This window comes from Myotis yumanensis, unplaced genomic scaffold (genome assembly GCF_028538775.1).
Source record: "Myotis yumanensis isolate MYYU_CA2020_CCGP unplaced genomic scaffold, mMyoYum1.0.hap1 SCAF_1, whole genome shotgun sequence".
NCBI classification, from domain to species: domain Eukaryota; kingdom Metazoa; phylum Chordata; class Mammalia; order Chiroptera; family Vespertilionidae; genus Myotis; species Myotis yumanensis.
Genome location: NW_027223752.1, coordinates 46,570,275 through 46,587,946, shown reverse-complemented (window position 1 = coordinate 46,587,946; position 17,672 = coordinate 46,570,275). Strand labels below are relative to the sequence as shown.

General features: G+C 37.1%; 1 protein-coding gene across 2 annotated transcripts in view; it reads right to left on the bottom strand.

The window, feature by feature from the left end:
* Nucleotides 1–17,672, bottom strand: part of ERO1A (endoplasmic reticulum oxidoreductase 1 alpha) — a 48,090-nt gene that overhangs the window by 22,264 nt on the left and 8,154 nt on the right. For both annotated transcript variants that reach the window (XM_070419591.1, XM_070419602.1), the window contains exons 2-7: nucleotides 14,767–14,886; nucleotides 13,889–13,972; nucleotides 7,892–7,930; nucleotides 6,211–6,287; nucleotides 6,027–6,100; nucleotides 2,097–2,217 (exon numbers count right to left, since the gene is read on the bottom strand). In XM_070419591.1, coding sequence (XP_070275692.1) covers nucleotides 2,097–2,217; nucleotides 6,027–6,100; nucleotides 6,211–6,287; nucleotides 7,892–7,930; nucleotides 13,889–13,972; nucleotides 14,767–14,886 — 515 coding nt within the window. The remainder of the gene's footprint in view (nucleotides 1–2,096; nucleotides 2,218–6,026; nucleotides 6,101–6,210; nucleotides 6,288–7,891; nucleotides 7,931–13,888; nucleotides 13,973–14,766; nucleotides 14,887–17,672) is intronic.

The following is a 17,672-nucleotide window of genomic DNA, read 5'->3' as shown; positions in this document are numbered from 1 at the left end:
CCATCGAGTTGGTTATGATTTCAATAAAAGCTGTGTTTTTTTAATAAGGATAAAAAAGAGGGTTAATATGTCACTAAAGTGCTTTTAAATCTCAAAATGAATATTCATTAGTATCATTTTGTGAAGTTCAGGGATTGTTTTAACATCCATTATTTAAATTTTACAAATTTGTACAAGTTGGGACATTTTGAGAACAGAACATGTAAGTTATATTTTAACATACTCAATTTAGCGCCTTATACATCATAATTTAGAAATATTGTGGTAATCGTGATATAAATTAGAAAAGAACTATAAAACTAATACAAAATCTAACAAGTGCTTCAGTTAGACTCTATTTTAGTTCACTTTAAAAAAAAATCCTTTAAAGTAAGTCAGTAAACCAAACATAAACATTCTGAATAATAGTCAAGAGAATTGAAATGAAACATATGGCAGAAATAAGTAAATAATGAAAACTCTCCACTACCCAAACTGGAGAAATTCTTCAAGTCAAAAAAAGGAACAGTCTGACATTTTACTGGTATAAGTACACTTGCTGGTCTCTTATGTTTATATTTGACTTACAAAAAGTGAAATGCATTATTGCCACATCTGGAAACTCCAAAGATTTTCCCAGAATTCCCCCTAATCTCTGAGATAGCATCACACACACACACACACACACACACTCTTCCAAAAACCAATAAGCACATTGTTTAGAGCTTAGAAGCTTAGAAGTGAGTAAACTTGAAGTATGTCTCAGTCACCCAGTGATCAAATTGACTGCTTCCACTATAGTGATTTAGAGTACAAAGTGGGTTCTTTGACGCTGGACAAACCACTTAAAATCAGCTTTCCAAATTTCTGTTTCTCTATCTCTAAAGTGTAAGGACGACAACACAGGGTGACTGGAAAGACTAAAGGAGAAGATCTATGTAACATGCTTATTAGCACAATGCCTACACAGAGTGAGTGTTCAAAAGTGTTGGTTATGACAGAACCTAGAGACAGAACCTAGCGAGAGAACATGGCAAAAGATCCTGGACAGAACCTGGCTAAAGAACCTAGACACAGAACCTGGCTGAAGAACCTATTGAGAGAACATGGCAAGAGAACCTAGACAGAACTTGGCTAGAGAGCCTGGCTGGAGAACCTAGCGAGAGAACCTGGCTACAGAACCTGGCTACAGAACTTGGCTGGAAAACCTAAACAGAACATGGCAGGAGAACCTGGATAGAACCTGGCTGGAGATCCTAGATAGAACCTGGCTGGAGAACCCAGACAGAACTTGGCTGGAGCTCCTGGCTACAGAACCTGGCTGGAGAACCAACTATGCTGATCATCTGAATGCTGCCTCCGTGTCATTCCTTCTTCGCCGACTCCATCCACACCTTTAGGGACCCCTGGACCTGCTAGGGTTGGACCCCAGCAACACCCTACCGTTATTTCCTTATCAACACTGGAAGGAAAATCTCTAAGTGAAATTATGGCATGCCAATGTCTCAGGTCCTGCTAGGTGGCTTTCCAGGAATCCTGCACAAGTTACATTTTCCCACAGTTCATTGCATGACAAAGGCTGCCTTCTTGCCAATATAAATATACGATTTGCTAAACTAAAAAAAAAAAAAAAAAAGTGTTGGTTATTATAATTATTCTGTGAAATTAATTTAACCTTGAAGTGGGTAAAATAACTATAGGTACAAAAAGAGGAGTAAAAGTCACCAAAAAGAGAATAAGGAGTTATACATTCTGATCTATTCTCTGCCATTAACCATCTGATTTTAGAAAATGAAGTAACTCTCTCTCAGGCTCTAGGTTAGCTCATCTAGACAATGAGGCTCTCTGACCCCACTCAGGAACATTTTAAGTGCCCACAACACTCCCATAAAAGTCTAATACTATTCTAAGTCTTTTAAAGAAGAAAGATATTTGTTGAAACATGTCTACATGTTTCCCCAGAGGAGACCTGGTTTCATGAATAAGTATGTTCCTATGTCCCAATACATCCTTTAACAAAGTAAATTTCATTTGTACTTAAATCATTATTATTTTGTTTGTTTACAAAGAGAAATCACTACATCTCCTAAAAATTTATAAATGGAAATGACACATACTTAAAACAGTTTTCTTCATAGATGACATTCCATATCCTCCAAGCATCTGGTCCCTTGTAACCCGTGTAGCGCTCAGGATTAAGGAGCAAATCTACGTACTCAGCATCAGGAGACTGTATGTCTATAAAATAAAAGTTTCTATTGAAACTTTCTTCTTTACAGTTACCTTTAAAAAGCTAGTATAGAAGTATTCCATTGATTCTAAGGCATCACAGATGTGTCAATGCCTCAGGGACTTAAAAACAACTTTTCAGGAGAAAGATAAAAGAATCAACACAGCCACATTAAATGTACACTCTAGTTTCAAAAGCATGCTGCTTTTAGAAATGTTACAAAATAGGAACAGGTGAATTTTAGAACCAAAGGAACATGGTAATTCAATTCTCATAAGCTATCCATACAAAGAATATATATACATGTCCCTCCACAATGACCACAGTAGTTCATCAGTAACTAAGGTAAATGAAGTGTTAGTACCATACACTGTTTGTTATCAAATACTTCCTTCTTGCATGAGCACCACCAGAATCCACCACAAACCTGTCCCAAAGGTATAATCCTAAACATGCAAAAAGTCACATCCAGGATGGCATTTGGGTCTGCATTATTTATAAAAGGGAAAATTGGAAGCAACCTAAATGTCCAACAGAGCAGAGCATGGGTTCTGGAGCCAGAGTGCCCGGGTCAGAATCCAGGACAAGTTATGTAAATTCTCTGTCTTGTGCCATCATTTCTAAGATAGGGATAATATTCATAGTGTTACTGTGAAACTTAAATAAGTTATATATGTGCAGAGAGCTTAGAACAATGGTAAGAGAATAATAAATATTAGCTGGTGGTATTGGTGTTATGATGTATATTAACAGGCCATTTTATAGACAAAACTATTAAGTACAAAGGCTATCTAGTAAAATGAAAAGATAAACATTATAGAGAAGTCAGTTAAAGATATATAAACAAAACATACAAAAATTGGTGGGATATTGCTTTCTTGTGTGTTCTATAAATTTGTATATATGTTATAACTTCAAAGCAACAACAATAAAAAGGACCCTAGTCCTCCAGTGGCTTTGGGAAATTATTTAATAGCACAGCAAAACCTTACTCCTCTAGAAGGCTTAACAATATGCACCAACAAAGAATTTGCTTCAAGAAGCAACATAGTGACAGCATCTAGAAATAACTGAAAGTCTAAGATAGAAGTAATACACAATATAATAAATTATAATAAATTCATAAATATATTCATAAAACATATAAATATTGCTCAGCAACTACTACTTTAAGACAGAAAACTAACCACCACGAAATGATTACATTTTTATATTTTGCCTAGAGATAAACATTGCCTCATAATTTTCCTTATGATAAGTACTTCCTCTCCCAACTTTATTTTTTTAAATGTTATTAAAACTATATTTTGTCAGATGACAAAAGTTTAAATTTCTTCTTTTTTTTTAATCCTCACCCAAGGATATTTTTCCCATTGATTTGTTTAGAGAGAAGGGAGGAGGGGGGCAGAGAGAGAAGGAAACATCCATGTGAGAGAGACATATCGATTGGTTGCCACTCATTCGCACCCCTTTCATACCCAACCAACCAGGGCCAGGAATTGGGCCTGCAACTGAGGTACGTGTCCTTGACTAGGAATCGGACCTGAGACCCTTTGGATCAATGCTCTAACCACTGAACAAAGCCAGCCAGGGCTTAAATTTCTCATTCGGATATGTAAAATACCTTCTATAGTCCTCCTACCACTTACACACATTATGTATTCCTTATAAAGCTTTCCTTTTTTATAATATCCACCCTCCTTTCACAGAATAAACAAATACAAATTGTCAAGTGGTTCACCCAAGATAACAGAACACCACCACATAAAAAGTGAATTATTGATTCTCAGTCCTTGCCACACAAAGGTAAGCTGGCAGTCTCAAAGGGGCACTTTTTAAATAGAAGTAAAGGTATTGCCATTCTTTCTCTAACATTGCAGGCCTTAAAAAAAAGTGCTGCAAGTTATAAATTTATTTTATCTCACAGCACTGTTTACTCCAAAGAATCCTTGTGGAAAAGATGGCAAAGTTAGGGAGCTGGGAGAGCATTTATCCCTTTCCTTTACTAAGCCATCCTCACCCAACACCCCTAAAGCCAAATGTGTTTGGAATTCAGAACTTTTCAGATTTTAGAAAATACAGTGCATGCAGCATATATTGACTATTACTCCAGCAGGGACGGAGGCAGCAACTTTTGATCAAATACATAAATATCTCTGCCATGAAATACATGAATATTCACACAATGAATCTATGATAAACTTAGAGGGAAAAATATTGACTTTTCTATGTTTTCAGAATTTGGAAATAAGAATAAAGGGCTATAGATATAAATGTGCCCAAACATGGTCATGTTTTTTTATTAAGGAAAGCATGTATTTCTTTTTTAAAAGAAAAAAGCCACAAAATTAAAAGTAAATACTTTCTATTTTTCTTCCTCTTTTTTGGGGGGGATGGGGGGTGATAGGGATTGCTGGCTTCATCTTTTACTTGTAATTAAAATGATCTGTATCACTCTTCACTAATTTTTTATTTTATTTTTAATCCTCACCTGAGGATATTTTCTCCACTAACTTTTAGAGAATGGAAGGGAGGGAGGCTGTGGGGGAGGGAAGGAGAGAGAGAGAGAGAGAGAGAGAGAGAGAGAGAGAGAGACATCAATGTGTCTCTCACATCGACTGGTTGCATCTTGCAATGTGTCCTGATTGGGGCCAGGGATCAACCTGTAACCCAGGTAGCACCCTTGACTGAGAATCAGACCCAAGACCCTACAGTGCCCAGGCCAACACTCTAACCACTGAACCACACCATCTAAGGCTTCACTAATTGTTTAAAAGATCACTAATTTGCTCTAAAACAGCCATAGAAAAATACCAAAATTCAGTTTGATTTTATGTTGTTTAGCCAATTAAAAGGCTAAACAATTCAATTTAGGAAAAGGGAGACACTAGAAAAAGGAAGAAGAGACAAATCCATAAATCTTGATCAAAGAGTTCTAAGGGTTTCTGGGGCTCCTACATTTTAACAGCACCAGCCCTCTGGCTTAGCTTTAGATGTAGCAGATACAGCTGATGGGTCATCATTCTCTTTTCCAAAAGTAACATGGACCATCACCATTAAGGAAAATATTTAACAATATGATATCAGGGAAACAGAAGCAGGTTTTTGCATTCCCTACATTTTAGCTATTTATGCAAAATGCCTGTATATATTATAAAAGTTATAATATATAATATATGATGTAATCTATATTTTATGCAATACAATATATAATAATATTATATATATATATTACTAGAACTATGGAACTCAAGAGGTGATTTTTTTTCAAAAACTGAAAACCATTAAACAATAACTCCCCACCTCCCTTCCCTCCAGCCCTTGGTAAACTCTAATTTACTTTCTGTCTCTATGTGATAAGTTACCTAATCTAGATATTTCATACAAATGGAATCATACGATACCTGTCCTTTTCTGTCTGGCTTATTTCATTCAGCATTATGTTCTGAACGTTAATTCACACTGTAGCATGTATCAGAACTTTATTTCTTTTTACGGCAAAACAGTATTTCATTGTATGTAGGTACTACACTTTCTTGATGCTGTACATTCATCCATTCATGGAAACTTTTCCCACCTCTTGGTTGTTGTGAATAATGCTGCTATAAACATAGGTGTAAAAATATGTTTCCCTGTATTCAGTCTTTTTAGGTGTTTGCTTAGGAGTTGAATTGTCAAGTCATATGGTAACTCTAGGTTTACTTTTTGAGAAAATGCCAAACCATTAGAAAATGAATTTATGAAAGTCATTTTTAAAGAATTATTTTTTTCTTGGGTACAATCTTAAACAAAATGCATACTATAAAAAAGCTTTTACCATCAGCTTCACAGAAGTTGTCTGAGGAATCATCATGCTTGGTCCACTGGAGAACGGCCTTCTGCGTTTCCTCACTTCAAACAAAGATAACAGTGTTATTCTTTTTTTAAAGTTAACATTTCACCTGGGCAAAAAAAAAAACAAAACATAAAATGCTGCTGCCAAAAAAAAAAAGAAATCAAACCTCAGAGACTCATCCACAGCTCCAAGTCGTTCAGCCTGTTCACATTCTTCAATGAGATCATTGCCTTCTTCAGAATACTGAAATGAAAAGGGGAATAAATAGAATACAACTTTACTGCATTTTTTAAACATTTAAAAAATAAGTTTTTAACACATTGGCTATGACGTCACTCTGTATGTAAACAAGAAAACATGGGATTGAAATGAGCAAAATCAGAATCTGTAATAAATAAGTAAATAGAGGGAAAAGATACAAGTCTCTCATACTGAAGAATTCCCTATATCCTCAAGGAGATGAAGCACTCCGTAAATGTGGGCTGTGCATAGAGGTGACTTCCTTCCAAAGAACACAGTACGAAAAGGGTGAGAAAGAATAAATCTATGGTGGAGGAAGCTGACAAAACTACCTCAACCAGGTGATCAAGGTCAACTTTAATAGGAAAAAGTCATATTGGCCATATGTGACGTGACGTGACGTGATGTACATGAGGAAAATGGCACTTTACTTCTGTGGTCTTCCTCCCAAAAACATAACCCCACTCTGAGCATGAGAAAAACATGAGACAAATCCCAACTGGGGGACATTCTACAAATGCCTGACTACTACGCCTTAAAAGTATCTCATCAAAAACAAGGCAAGGCTGAGAATGAGTCCCAGCCAAGAGGAGCCTAAGAGTATGACCCCTAACTGTAACTTGCTATCCTGGATGCCATCCTGAAACACAAAAAGGACATTAGGGGGGAACCAAGGAAATCTGAATAAAACGTGGACTTTAGATAGTAATAATGTATCAATATCGGTTCCCTAATTGTAATAAATGTATCATACAAATGTAAGATGTTAATCACACAGGAAACTAAGTGTGGAGTACATGGAAACTCTGTACTATCTTCACAATTTTTTCTATAAATCTAAAAGTATTATGGCCCTAACCGGTTTGGCTCAGTGGATAGAGAGTCAGCCTGCGGACTGAAGGGTCCCAAGTTCGGTTCCGGTCAAGAGCATGTACCTTGGTTGCGGGCACATCCCCAGTAGGGGGTGTGCAGGAGGCAGCTAATCGATGCTTCTCTCTCATTGATGTTTCTAACTCTCTATCCCTCTCCCTTCCTCTCTGTAAAAAGTCAATAAAGTATATTTAAAAAAATAAAAATACATAAAAGTATAATGAAATTAAAAATTTATTTAAAGAGAGAGAGAGACATAAGAGACACATCAACCAAATGCCATGTATGAAATATATTTGCTTCATAACTTTCAAACAAGCTATTAAGATACTTATGAAACAACTAAAGAAATTCGAAGCCTGACTGTGGTTATATTTTTTAAGTATATTTTAATCTTAGGGATGTATATAAAGTATTTGTAAACAAAATGATTTACCTGAGACTGGTTTTAAGTACTTGGGAGAATGAGGTGGGATGTACAGATGAAACAAGATTAACCACACATTGGTAACTGATGAAGCTCTGTGATGGGTACATGTTGTGGGTTTGTTTCCTCTACTTTAATTTTTCTTTCATGCTTTGCATAACAAAGGGTTGAACAAAAGAACTGGAGTCATTGAGTACAAATAACTCTCAAGGGGTTTCATTGTGAAGGGGAGCAGAGAAGTGGGGTAGTAGCTGGTAGGGGAAATGAGTCTTTGTTAAGATATTGGACACATTAATCAATATATACATACCTTGTAGCTTGCAGATTTAATTCCATCAGGAACTTCATCCTGAAAAAGAAAAAAAAATGCTTTTACATGACATTTATCCTACTGATAAAGTATTTTAAATTTCCATGATTTATGAGAAAGATTCATGAAACAAATTATTGAAGTTAACATTTTTTAACTGAGAACAGTTAGGCAGTTGTTACATTATTTTCTGTTAGTAAATAAAAATTCAGTGACAAATTATTCTATGGATTGCTGATATATGTTTCAGCATGGAAATGCAAAAATAGTCACCTAGTTATTATTCAATGTGATGCTCAAGTTGTCCACATTTGGCCACTAGGGGACCCACTTATGCTTACTTGATATTTGCACCTGTGTCTTTTGATATTACCCCAGTTATTTTTGTTGTTGTTGTTTAATTTATCTTTATCGTTCAAAGTATTGCAGATGTCCCCTCTTTTTTTCCCATTGACCCCCTCCACCCCGCACTGGCCCCTCCCAGGCCTTCACCACATTATTGTGTGTATCCATGGGCTATGCATATATGCATATAAATTCCCCAGTTAATCTCTCCCCACCCACCCCATCTACCCCAGTAATCTTTAACAGCATTTTTTATTTCTGTTATGACAAGATACTCCAAGTTCATCTTGTATATTTCTTGTTCCTGTCTTGGAATTGCTCGTGGTGTGTTTTTGTTTGCTTGTTTTGTTTTGTTTTGTTTTGTTTTAAGAAGGCTTCGTTCTTTTCAGAGCAAAATGGAACCACTTTTTAGTCAAGCATTGGCCACTTACCAACTACAGGACCTATCTGCCTATCTTCAAAGTGATGCTGTGAGTGCAGATAATGAGGTACATGGGAGAACTCTGTAAATTGCAGGCCCAATGCTAAGTATATCCCTGAATTAGAGTTTGCTCAAAGGGGAGGACCCACACAGAGACATGCACTTTATCATGTACCCTTCAGACTCTGAACTAGGTCAACATGTGTTTTTTTTTCTATGCCCAGGTATTTAGATGGTTTCTAATTTTTTCATATAATAAACCATGCCAAATTTATAGGCCAATTTCAGCAGAACTGACATCTCTACAAAATTCAGTACTGCTTTACAATCATCTTTGAACATTTGTTTGATTATTTTAGTCGGTGAAATTCCTAGTGGAATTGCTAGGTCCCGGATATGCACCTTTTTAATGTGTTTGATACATTTGCCAAATTGATCTCGAAAAGACTTCACCGCCGGAGTGCTTATTCCCTAACACTGGCTGTTGTTACTCTTTTTCGCCTGGGCCACGAAGTAATGGAGGAGAAAGAACCTTGTTCTGATTCACTGTAAAGGAAGCGGCCAGTGTTCCAGCTGACAGAGAGGATCCAGCCTCTGTGGGAGACCACCTGCCACATTCAAAAATTCTCTGGAATCAGGAGTGTGAATCAAAGGGTGTGCCTTTTAAAGACCACGTTTGAGGAAGAGAATTTCAACTTTTATTATTTTTCTATCTCCTGCTGGGTCCCAGAGTATAACCTGAACCAAGTCTAAATTGAACCGAAAAAGGAAACTGGTGTTGGTTCCCTGTTTAGCCCAAAAACGTGTTAACAAAACAGCAGCAGACCATGTGAAGTGGTGAGTTAACTGTATTTAACCTTGTACATCAGGTTAAGAAAGAATTGTTAAGTGTTTTAGGTGCGGTAACTACATTGTGTTCATAATGTAATGTTCTTATTTTAAAGATGCAGACTGAAGTAGAATAGATGTCAAAATATCGGTCATGTGCAATATAAATTCTAGCTATGAAAGCTGATTATTCAGCCTGGAGCAAGTGTATCAGAGTGTTTGAAATGATCTCTAATCACTCTTTGGTTCTGACAGACTGCCCTATTTTAGGATCCGTTGGAACTGAGCCCAGCTTGTCCTCAGGGGAATGTGAATGGCTCATTGCCTCACTGCCACTTACAGTGGAGTTTCTCATGTCTCCCTCCTCTGCTCTGCCTTCCCCTCTGCTCCCACGGTGTGTACATGTTCAGTACATCTACTATTGGGCTATAACATTTGCATTGCAACTGTCATTTAGTGTTTGTCTCCCCTATTAAACCATAGCTCCTCATGGTAAAAGCTCATCTTATATGTCCAGGTTGTGGCACACAGTAGACCCTCAAAAAATATTCACTACTGAACCAAATTACATTCCATTGCTAAGCGATATTCCTTTACCAGTTTTTTCTCCATCTCCTTTCTCATCTTCCTCCCCACTCCTCACAACACTGCTAGTTATCGTTCCAAAATCTTGGTTCTAATTATGGCATTACAAACACACACACACACACACACACACACACACACACACACACATGATATGTGCATAATTATAATCTAACTGGAGGCCTGGTGCACAAAATTCTTGCACAGGTAGGGTCCCTAGGCCTGGCCAGCAATCAGGGCCAATCAGGGCCTTCCTTCCCCCAGCTGCCAGCTGCCAGCTGGGGCCTTCTTTCGTTCTGCATTCCCTCCCCCACAGTGGTCAGCGCACGTCATAGCAAGTGGTTGAACTCCCGGTCGGTCAAACTCCCAAGGGGGCAATTTGCATATTAACCTTTTATTATATAGGATAATATCTTTAGGTGGATAAACATCATCTAATTATCTAAAAGCCGACTCTCCATTATGAAACCAGTTCAAGAAAAAAACAGACTACTGGCATGAGAGGCACTCTGTTCCATTCTGCAAAAGGTGAAATAACTAGTTTCTGTCTCAGTTTCTCAGTACAAATTGCTAACTTCCACCTGATGCTTTCTTAGCATTTCTATGTGTTCAAGTCAAGTAATAGACATCTATCTTTTAGCATTTCTAAAACGCTAAAATTGGTTGTTGTCTCTAGATTTTACAGTAAAATAGGTCCCATCCTCAGTCAGTCCATCTGGGAATCGATAAGATATTACTTGATTCTAAGTATCTCTCAGGTTTCCTGCCCCCTCCTGTCTTCTTAAGGTGGTGTCCCTTAGCTCAATCCTTCATTAACAATAATCAGAAATAATTACTACTTTAAGATGAGATCAAATTTGTAATAATTGTAAAACTATTTGCTTGTTCTAAGATTAATAATAGGCCATTTAGTAAGGAAATTCAGCATGAAAAATAATATCCCATTTAATGTACAAGTATAATGAAATGCCTTTATTAAGTATCTGCCGTATTTTTGCATTTTAATAAGTCATATAAATAAGTTATTGGTCAATTTGAATTTTCCCAACATTTTTTATATTACTAAATATAAATTCTAAACTTATGAAGTAAAATGAAACATTTAAATTAATAATATGACTTTAATGATAAGCTCATGCTTTAATCATAGTAACACAAGGTGTTTCATAAGTTAATCCTTGAATTTTCAAAAGCTGTACCTATGAGGATTAATATAACTAAAAACATGCTTCTCATTCATCTAGTGGTAAAATACTAGTAAATAATCTTATATTTACCTTAATTCCACATGCTAGATAGGTCAATATGGCAATATTTACAAAAATAAAAATTAACTCACTGGGGGTAGGGGAGGCCAGGGGATTGTCAAGGGCAGGGGAAAAAAGGAGACATATGTAATACTTTTTGTAATACTTTAAGCAATAAAACAATAAAAAAAATAAAATAAAATAAAAATAAAAATTATCTACTCAAAACTACACTAGTCCTAGCTGGTTTGATTCAATGGATAGAGTGTTGGCCTATGGACTGAAGGATCCTGGGTTTTATTCTGGTCAAGGACACATACCTGGGTTGTGGCTCTATCCCCAGTAGGGGGCGAGCAGAAAGCAGCCGATTAATGATTCTCTCTCATCATTGATGTTTCTATCTCTCTCTCCCTCTCCCTGCCTCTCTGAAATCAATAAAAATAAATTTTAAAGAAACTACACTAGTACTTCACACCCACTAGGATGGCTATTATCAAAAAAACAGGAAAAAGCATGTGTTAGGGAGGGTGTGGAGAAACTAAAACCCCTGTGCACTGCTAGTGGGAATGTAAAATGGTACAGCCATGGTGGAAGACAGCATGGTGTGCCTCAAAAATTAAACACAGATCCAGCAATACTAATGATCCAGCAATTCTACGTCTGGGTATATATACCCAAAAAAGTTGAAAGTAGAGACTCAAGCAGACATTTGTACACCCACGTCCATAGCAGTATTATTCACACTAACTAAAAGGTAGAAACAATCCAAAAGTCAATCAACAGGTGAATGGATAAACAAAATGTCGTATACACACACTAGGGAATCCAATTCATACTTAAAAAGGAATAAAATCTACCCTGGCTGGTGTGGCTAAGTGGTTACAGCATCAGCCTGCCCACTAAAAGGTCATGGGTTCAATTCTCAGTCGGGGTACGCGTGGGAAGCAGTCAGTCAATAGTCCATGTGTCTCTCTCACATTGATATTTCTCTCTCTCTTTCTCTCTCTCTCTCTCCTCTCTCTCTCTCTCTTCCTTTCTCCCCCCGCCCTACCCCATTCACACTCTTTTAAAAAAAAAAAGCAATGGGAAAAATATCCTCAGTGAGGATTAACAAAAACAAAACAAAAAAAGGAATAAAATACATGCTGCAATGTAGATAAACCTTGAAAACATACGCTAAGTGAAATAAACCAGACACAAAAGGACAAATATTGTAATGATTCCCCTTATACAAGGGACCTAGAATAGTCAAATTCATAGAGAAAGAAAGTTGAATAGTGATTGCTAGAGGGGTGGGGAATTAGAAAGTACTATTTAATGAGTATGGCATTTTAGTTTGGGAAGATGAAAAAGTTCTGGATGGGAGATGGTGATGGTTGCACAACAATGTAGTATTTAATGTCAATGAACTATCCACTTAAAAATGATTAAAATAGTAAAATTATGTTTATGTATATTTTACCATGATGAAAAAGTAAAAATATAAACTTTTATTCTTTTTAAAAATATATTTTTATTGATTTCAGAGAAAGGAAGGGAGAGAAAGATAGAAACATCAATGATGCAAGAGAATCATTGATTGGCTGCCTCCTACACACCCCACACTGGGAATGGAGCCCACAACCCAGGCATATACCCTGACCGGGAATCCAACCCTGATCTATTGGTTCATAGGTCGACACTCAACCGAAGAGTCACACCAGCTGGGCAAAAATGTATACTTTTAAAGAAAAAAAAAAAGCTTCATTGAAAAGCATGAAATTCTCTGCTTTCAGAGTAGAATACTTCAAATTGTAATGCTCTGAGAAATCCTTCATAAAACCAGGTATTTTCTCCAACTCCTCCCACCCAAGGAAATGCAAGGAAAATAATACACCCACAAAAAAGGGAGCGGGATTTGGTTTATACCTTGATTAACTTCATTTTATTATACTATAAACATAACTTTGTTCAGGTAAGATATAAGAAGAAAAACTATCAAGCCAAAAAAACTACAGATGCTCCTTGACTTATAACGGGTTATACCCCGATAAACCCATCATAAGTCATAAGTTGAAAACACAGTAAATCCAATGAATTTAATACACCTAACCTCATAGCTGAGCCTGGCCTACCTTAAATGTGCTCAGAACACTTACATTAGCCTATGGTTGGGCAAAAGCATCTCACTGCCACTGCCCAGCATCGCGAGAGACTGTCATGCCGAATAAAGTAGCCCAGGAAAAGGTCAAAATTCACATTACAGTTCCCACTGAATGCAGCTTTCACACCACCCTAACGTCAGAAAGCCATAAATTAAACCATCGATTGAGTTGGGGACCATTTGTATTAATCTCACTAATAAGTAAGAGGATTAGATTAACTACAAAATGTTAATTCCATCATTATAAAGGCAGTATAATTCAAAGTGTTTTATATTTGTAAGTTTAGGTTTTTAATATGTAAATATTACACATTATAGTTAGCCTAAGGATTAAAATATCATTTTAGTTATATTTGCCCCTTTTAAAAAGCTGTAATTATTTGAAAAAAAAGATGATAACAGTTCTTAAATATTTACACGGTTCTTACAGATTGACAAGGCTTGACGGCACAGTCTCTTCTTCCACACTGGCTGATATCTTTCCAGAAAGGACAGGGCCTCTTCAGGTTTACCTTGTAAAATAACAATAGAAAACATTTAAAAACAATCTCTGAAAACAGAAAAAGTTTGGAATTAACACATGTTGAATTGTGGTGCTATAACCTGATCGTGTTATTGGCTACAATTATTCTATTGCTTTCACTTATCAGGTGTCAAGTTCCAATGTTGACATAAAGGTGTAGCTGCTAATAAGTAAACTGGTAGACTAAGAAATTCACAGACTGTGACTAAACAAACCCTGAGCAGATGGCATCTAGGAGCCAAAGTAGCTCAGATCACCACTACGCAACTCACATTCTTTTAAAGCAAGTAACAGTTAACATGGCAGAATCATTAGACAACTGTGAACTTAGACTATAACTATATAATCCAATGATCAGGTTTTCTAAGCTCTTTCAGTAGATATCTCAAGATAAAGTATGAGGAGAGACTTGTTAATATAATACAGGTCAAAATAAAGCTATGCTTCTCAAAAATATTTCATTTACTTACATTAAGTAATTGGAATAAATCTGATGTTTTAGAAAATTATGAACTCACGATTTTGATTACAATACACATACTAGTTTCTTTTCTGACTTCAGTTTAACCTACTAGTTTCTAACTCGTGTAAAACTCAGTTATTAAAATTAAAAGTATACAATGGGTAGTCTCAGAACCACGTTATTCACTCTTGGGAACCGAATTTTCCTAATATGTCCTCGATCAATTTCAAGCACTAGCTACGATTTTGAAGCCTAGCAATGCCTAAGAAAATGTAATTATCCATTTAAACTTTAAGTATTCTTATACAAAATTGAAATACCTTGTAATATCTAAAGTAGTCACTTTCAAGAAGTTTTTGTAGTCTTGGGAAAAGCCTGTAGTTATTAAATTTATCAATGGTTTCAACATCACAGGTACAATCATCCAAGTAACCACTGACCTGTTACAAAGAAAATGAAATATTAAATCAAAATGTCTTAGATGCAACAGAGTTCTTTTTCCTCACCTCGTTATGATGAAAGTCCTCTACTCAACCAACCTTTATCCTCCCTCCTCCCCATAATTTTCTGAGATCGGGTAGAACAATAATTGAGTAATGCTATTGCTCTTACTATGGACCTAGAGCAGTGATGGCGAACCTATGACACACGTGTCAGAGGTGACACGCGAACTAATTTTGTTGGTTGATTTTTCTTCGTTAAATGGCATTTAAATATATAAAATAAATATCAAAAATATAAGTCTTTGTTTTACTATGGTTGCAAATATCAAAAATTTCTATATGTGACACGGCACCAGAGTTAAGTTAGGGTTTTTCAAATGCTGACACACTGAGCTCAAAAGGTTCGCCATCCCTGACCTAGAGGAATACTATGGATACTTTTTGTAGGGTGTACTGAGCTCATAACTGTTAGGATGAACTACCTCTAATCTCTCCTTATTGTTATAAGCCTTTTCCCATAGCGTGGGGCAGATGGCCAGTCGTGCCTGCAGAAGCAAGGTAAGAACTCTCCGCCTGACCAACCTGTGCACTCTCCTCCCTTGCCTCCCTTGACCCACTTGTGCCCTCCCCTCCCCTTGACCAACTCATGCACCCACATCCTAACCCTCTACTGTATACTTCTACCCTATATAAGAGAACCTCACCACCCCCTCGGGGCTGACACCAACACCCTGGTCCCAACCCGCTGTGAGAGAATGAAATAAAATTTCTTACTCTCTCACGTGTGTTGGCCTGGCTCCTGTCAGCATGGACCTAACAATAGCAACACATATATACCCAAAGATTTGGTCCCCTGCAGCCACCTGGTAGCCCTGCCCGCCAGGCCTGACCAGGGATGGGTTACACAAAGATAGACACACAAAGATACATCTGACCCAAACCAGATCACAGTCCCTTCTCCAGGAATCTGGAATTGAGACCATGATGTCTCTCCCTAGACAGTAAGCAAGTAACTCAGACCATATTCCATCATGTGAACTGAGAAGCACATGATCAGTTAGCAGAGAAAGGGAAGATTTTAAAACATACACAGAACTAGAGACAGGAGATAGAAAACATATGCAACCTGGACTCCAGAGGGTTTCCCCACTTCTACCGTCTTTCCTGAAGCCCAGCTGCATTGGCACCCATGGCTTTTCTGGGACTCTATGTACTTATAATTCCTTTTTCTCTGTCTTTCCCTTATTTTAGTTTCCCACAGGATTTGTAGGTTAGAGACAAGATGGGTGAAGAGATAATGAATTTGTAAGACAAACAATAATCTTATATATATATACTAGAAGCCCAGCGCATGAAATTCATACACTGGTAGTGTCCCAAGCAGCTGCCAGCTGCCAGCTGAGTATCCCCTCCCTTCCCCCGGCCAGCCCCGCCCCCTGGTCGAACTCCAGGACAAACTCCTGCTCAAGGGGACAATTTGCATACTACACTTTTATTATACAGAAAAAGGCTAAGTGACCTACCTTCCACTGTCTGACCATCTGACCGACCGACCGGCCGGTACATATGATCCACTCTGGCAATTTAAAAATAAACTTTGACTCACACATGCACAATACATATAAAGCTCTCACTGGCACCAAGAAGATTTTGACACGCATAATTATTATTAATGGGAGATTCCACAACATTATGTGTTTAATAATTCTTCGTGGAGAAAATGCCAAAAGGGCAGGTGTTCACTGTGAGCTTTAGAGTACCAGAACAATATTACCCTAGACTTTTGCTTCTGCATGTAAAAGGTGAGATAAGTTTTGCTGATCTGAGAACTGTAGGAGGTGTAATTTATGATATTTTTCGTGAAGCTGCTAAACATCGAGGATTATTAATCAATGACAGTATCTGGAAAGATATGACTGATAATGCGATTATCCTTAATATGCCCAAACAACTACGGCAATTTTTTGCATATATATGCGTATTTGGATGTCCTTCTGATGCAGACAAATTATGGGATGAGAATAAATCTCATTTTATTGAAGATTTTTGTTGGAAAGTACACCAAAGAGAAGGTGCCTGTGTGAACTGTGAAATGCACGCCCTTAATGAAATTCAAGAAGTATTCACATTGCATGGAATGAAATGCTCGGATTTCAAACTTCTGGACTATCCTTTATTAACGAATACAAATACATGTGATGAATTGTATGAGCGACAACAGGCAGAGGTTTTGATCAATTCTCTGAACGATGGAACAGCTGGCAGCCTTTCAGACTATAACTTCAGCCATCGAAAATCAAACTGTACACCCCAAATGCTTTTTCTTGGATGGTCCGAGCGGTAGTGGAAAAACATATCTTTATAAAGTTTTAATACATTATATTAGAGGTTGTGGTGGTACTGTTTTACCCACAGCATCTATACGAATTGCTGCAAATTTACTTCTCAGTGAAAGAACCTTTCTTTCCCAATATAAATTACCAATTCCATTAAATGAAACTTCAATTTCTAGACTCAAAGAGTGAAGTTGCTAAAACCATTAAAAAGGCCCAACTTCTCATTATTGATGAATGCACCATGGCATCGTCATGCTATAAATGCCACAGACAGATTACTAAGGGAAATTATGAATTTGAATGTTGCATTTGGTGGGAAAGTTCTCCTTCTCGGAGGGGATTTTTGACAATGTCTCAGTATTGTACTGCATGCTATGCGATCAGCCATAGTACAAACGAGTTTAAAGTACTATAATGTTTGGGGATGTTTCAGACAGTTGTCTCTTA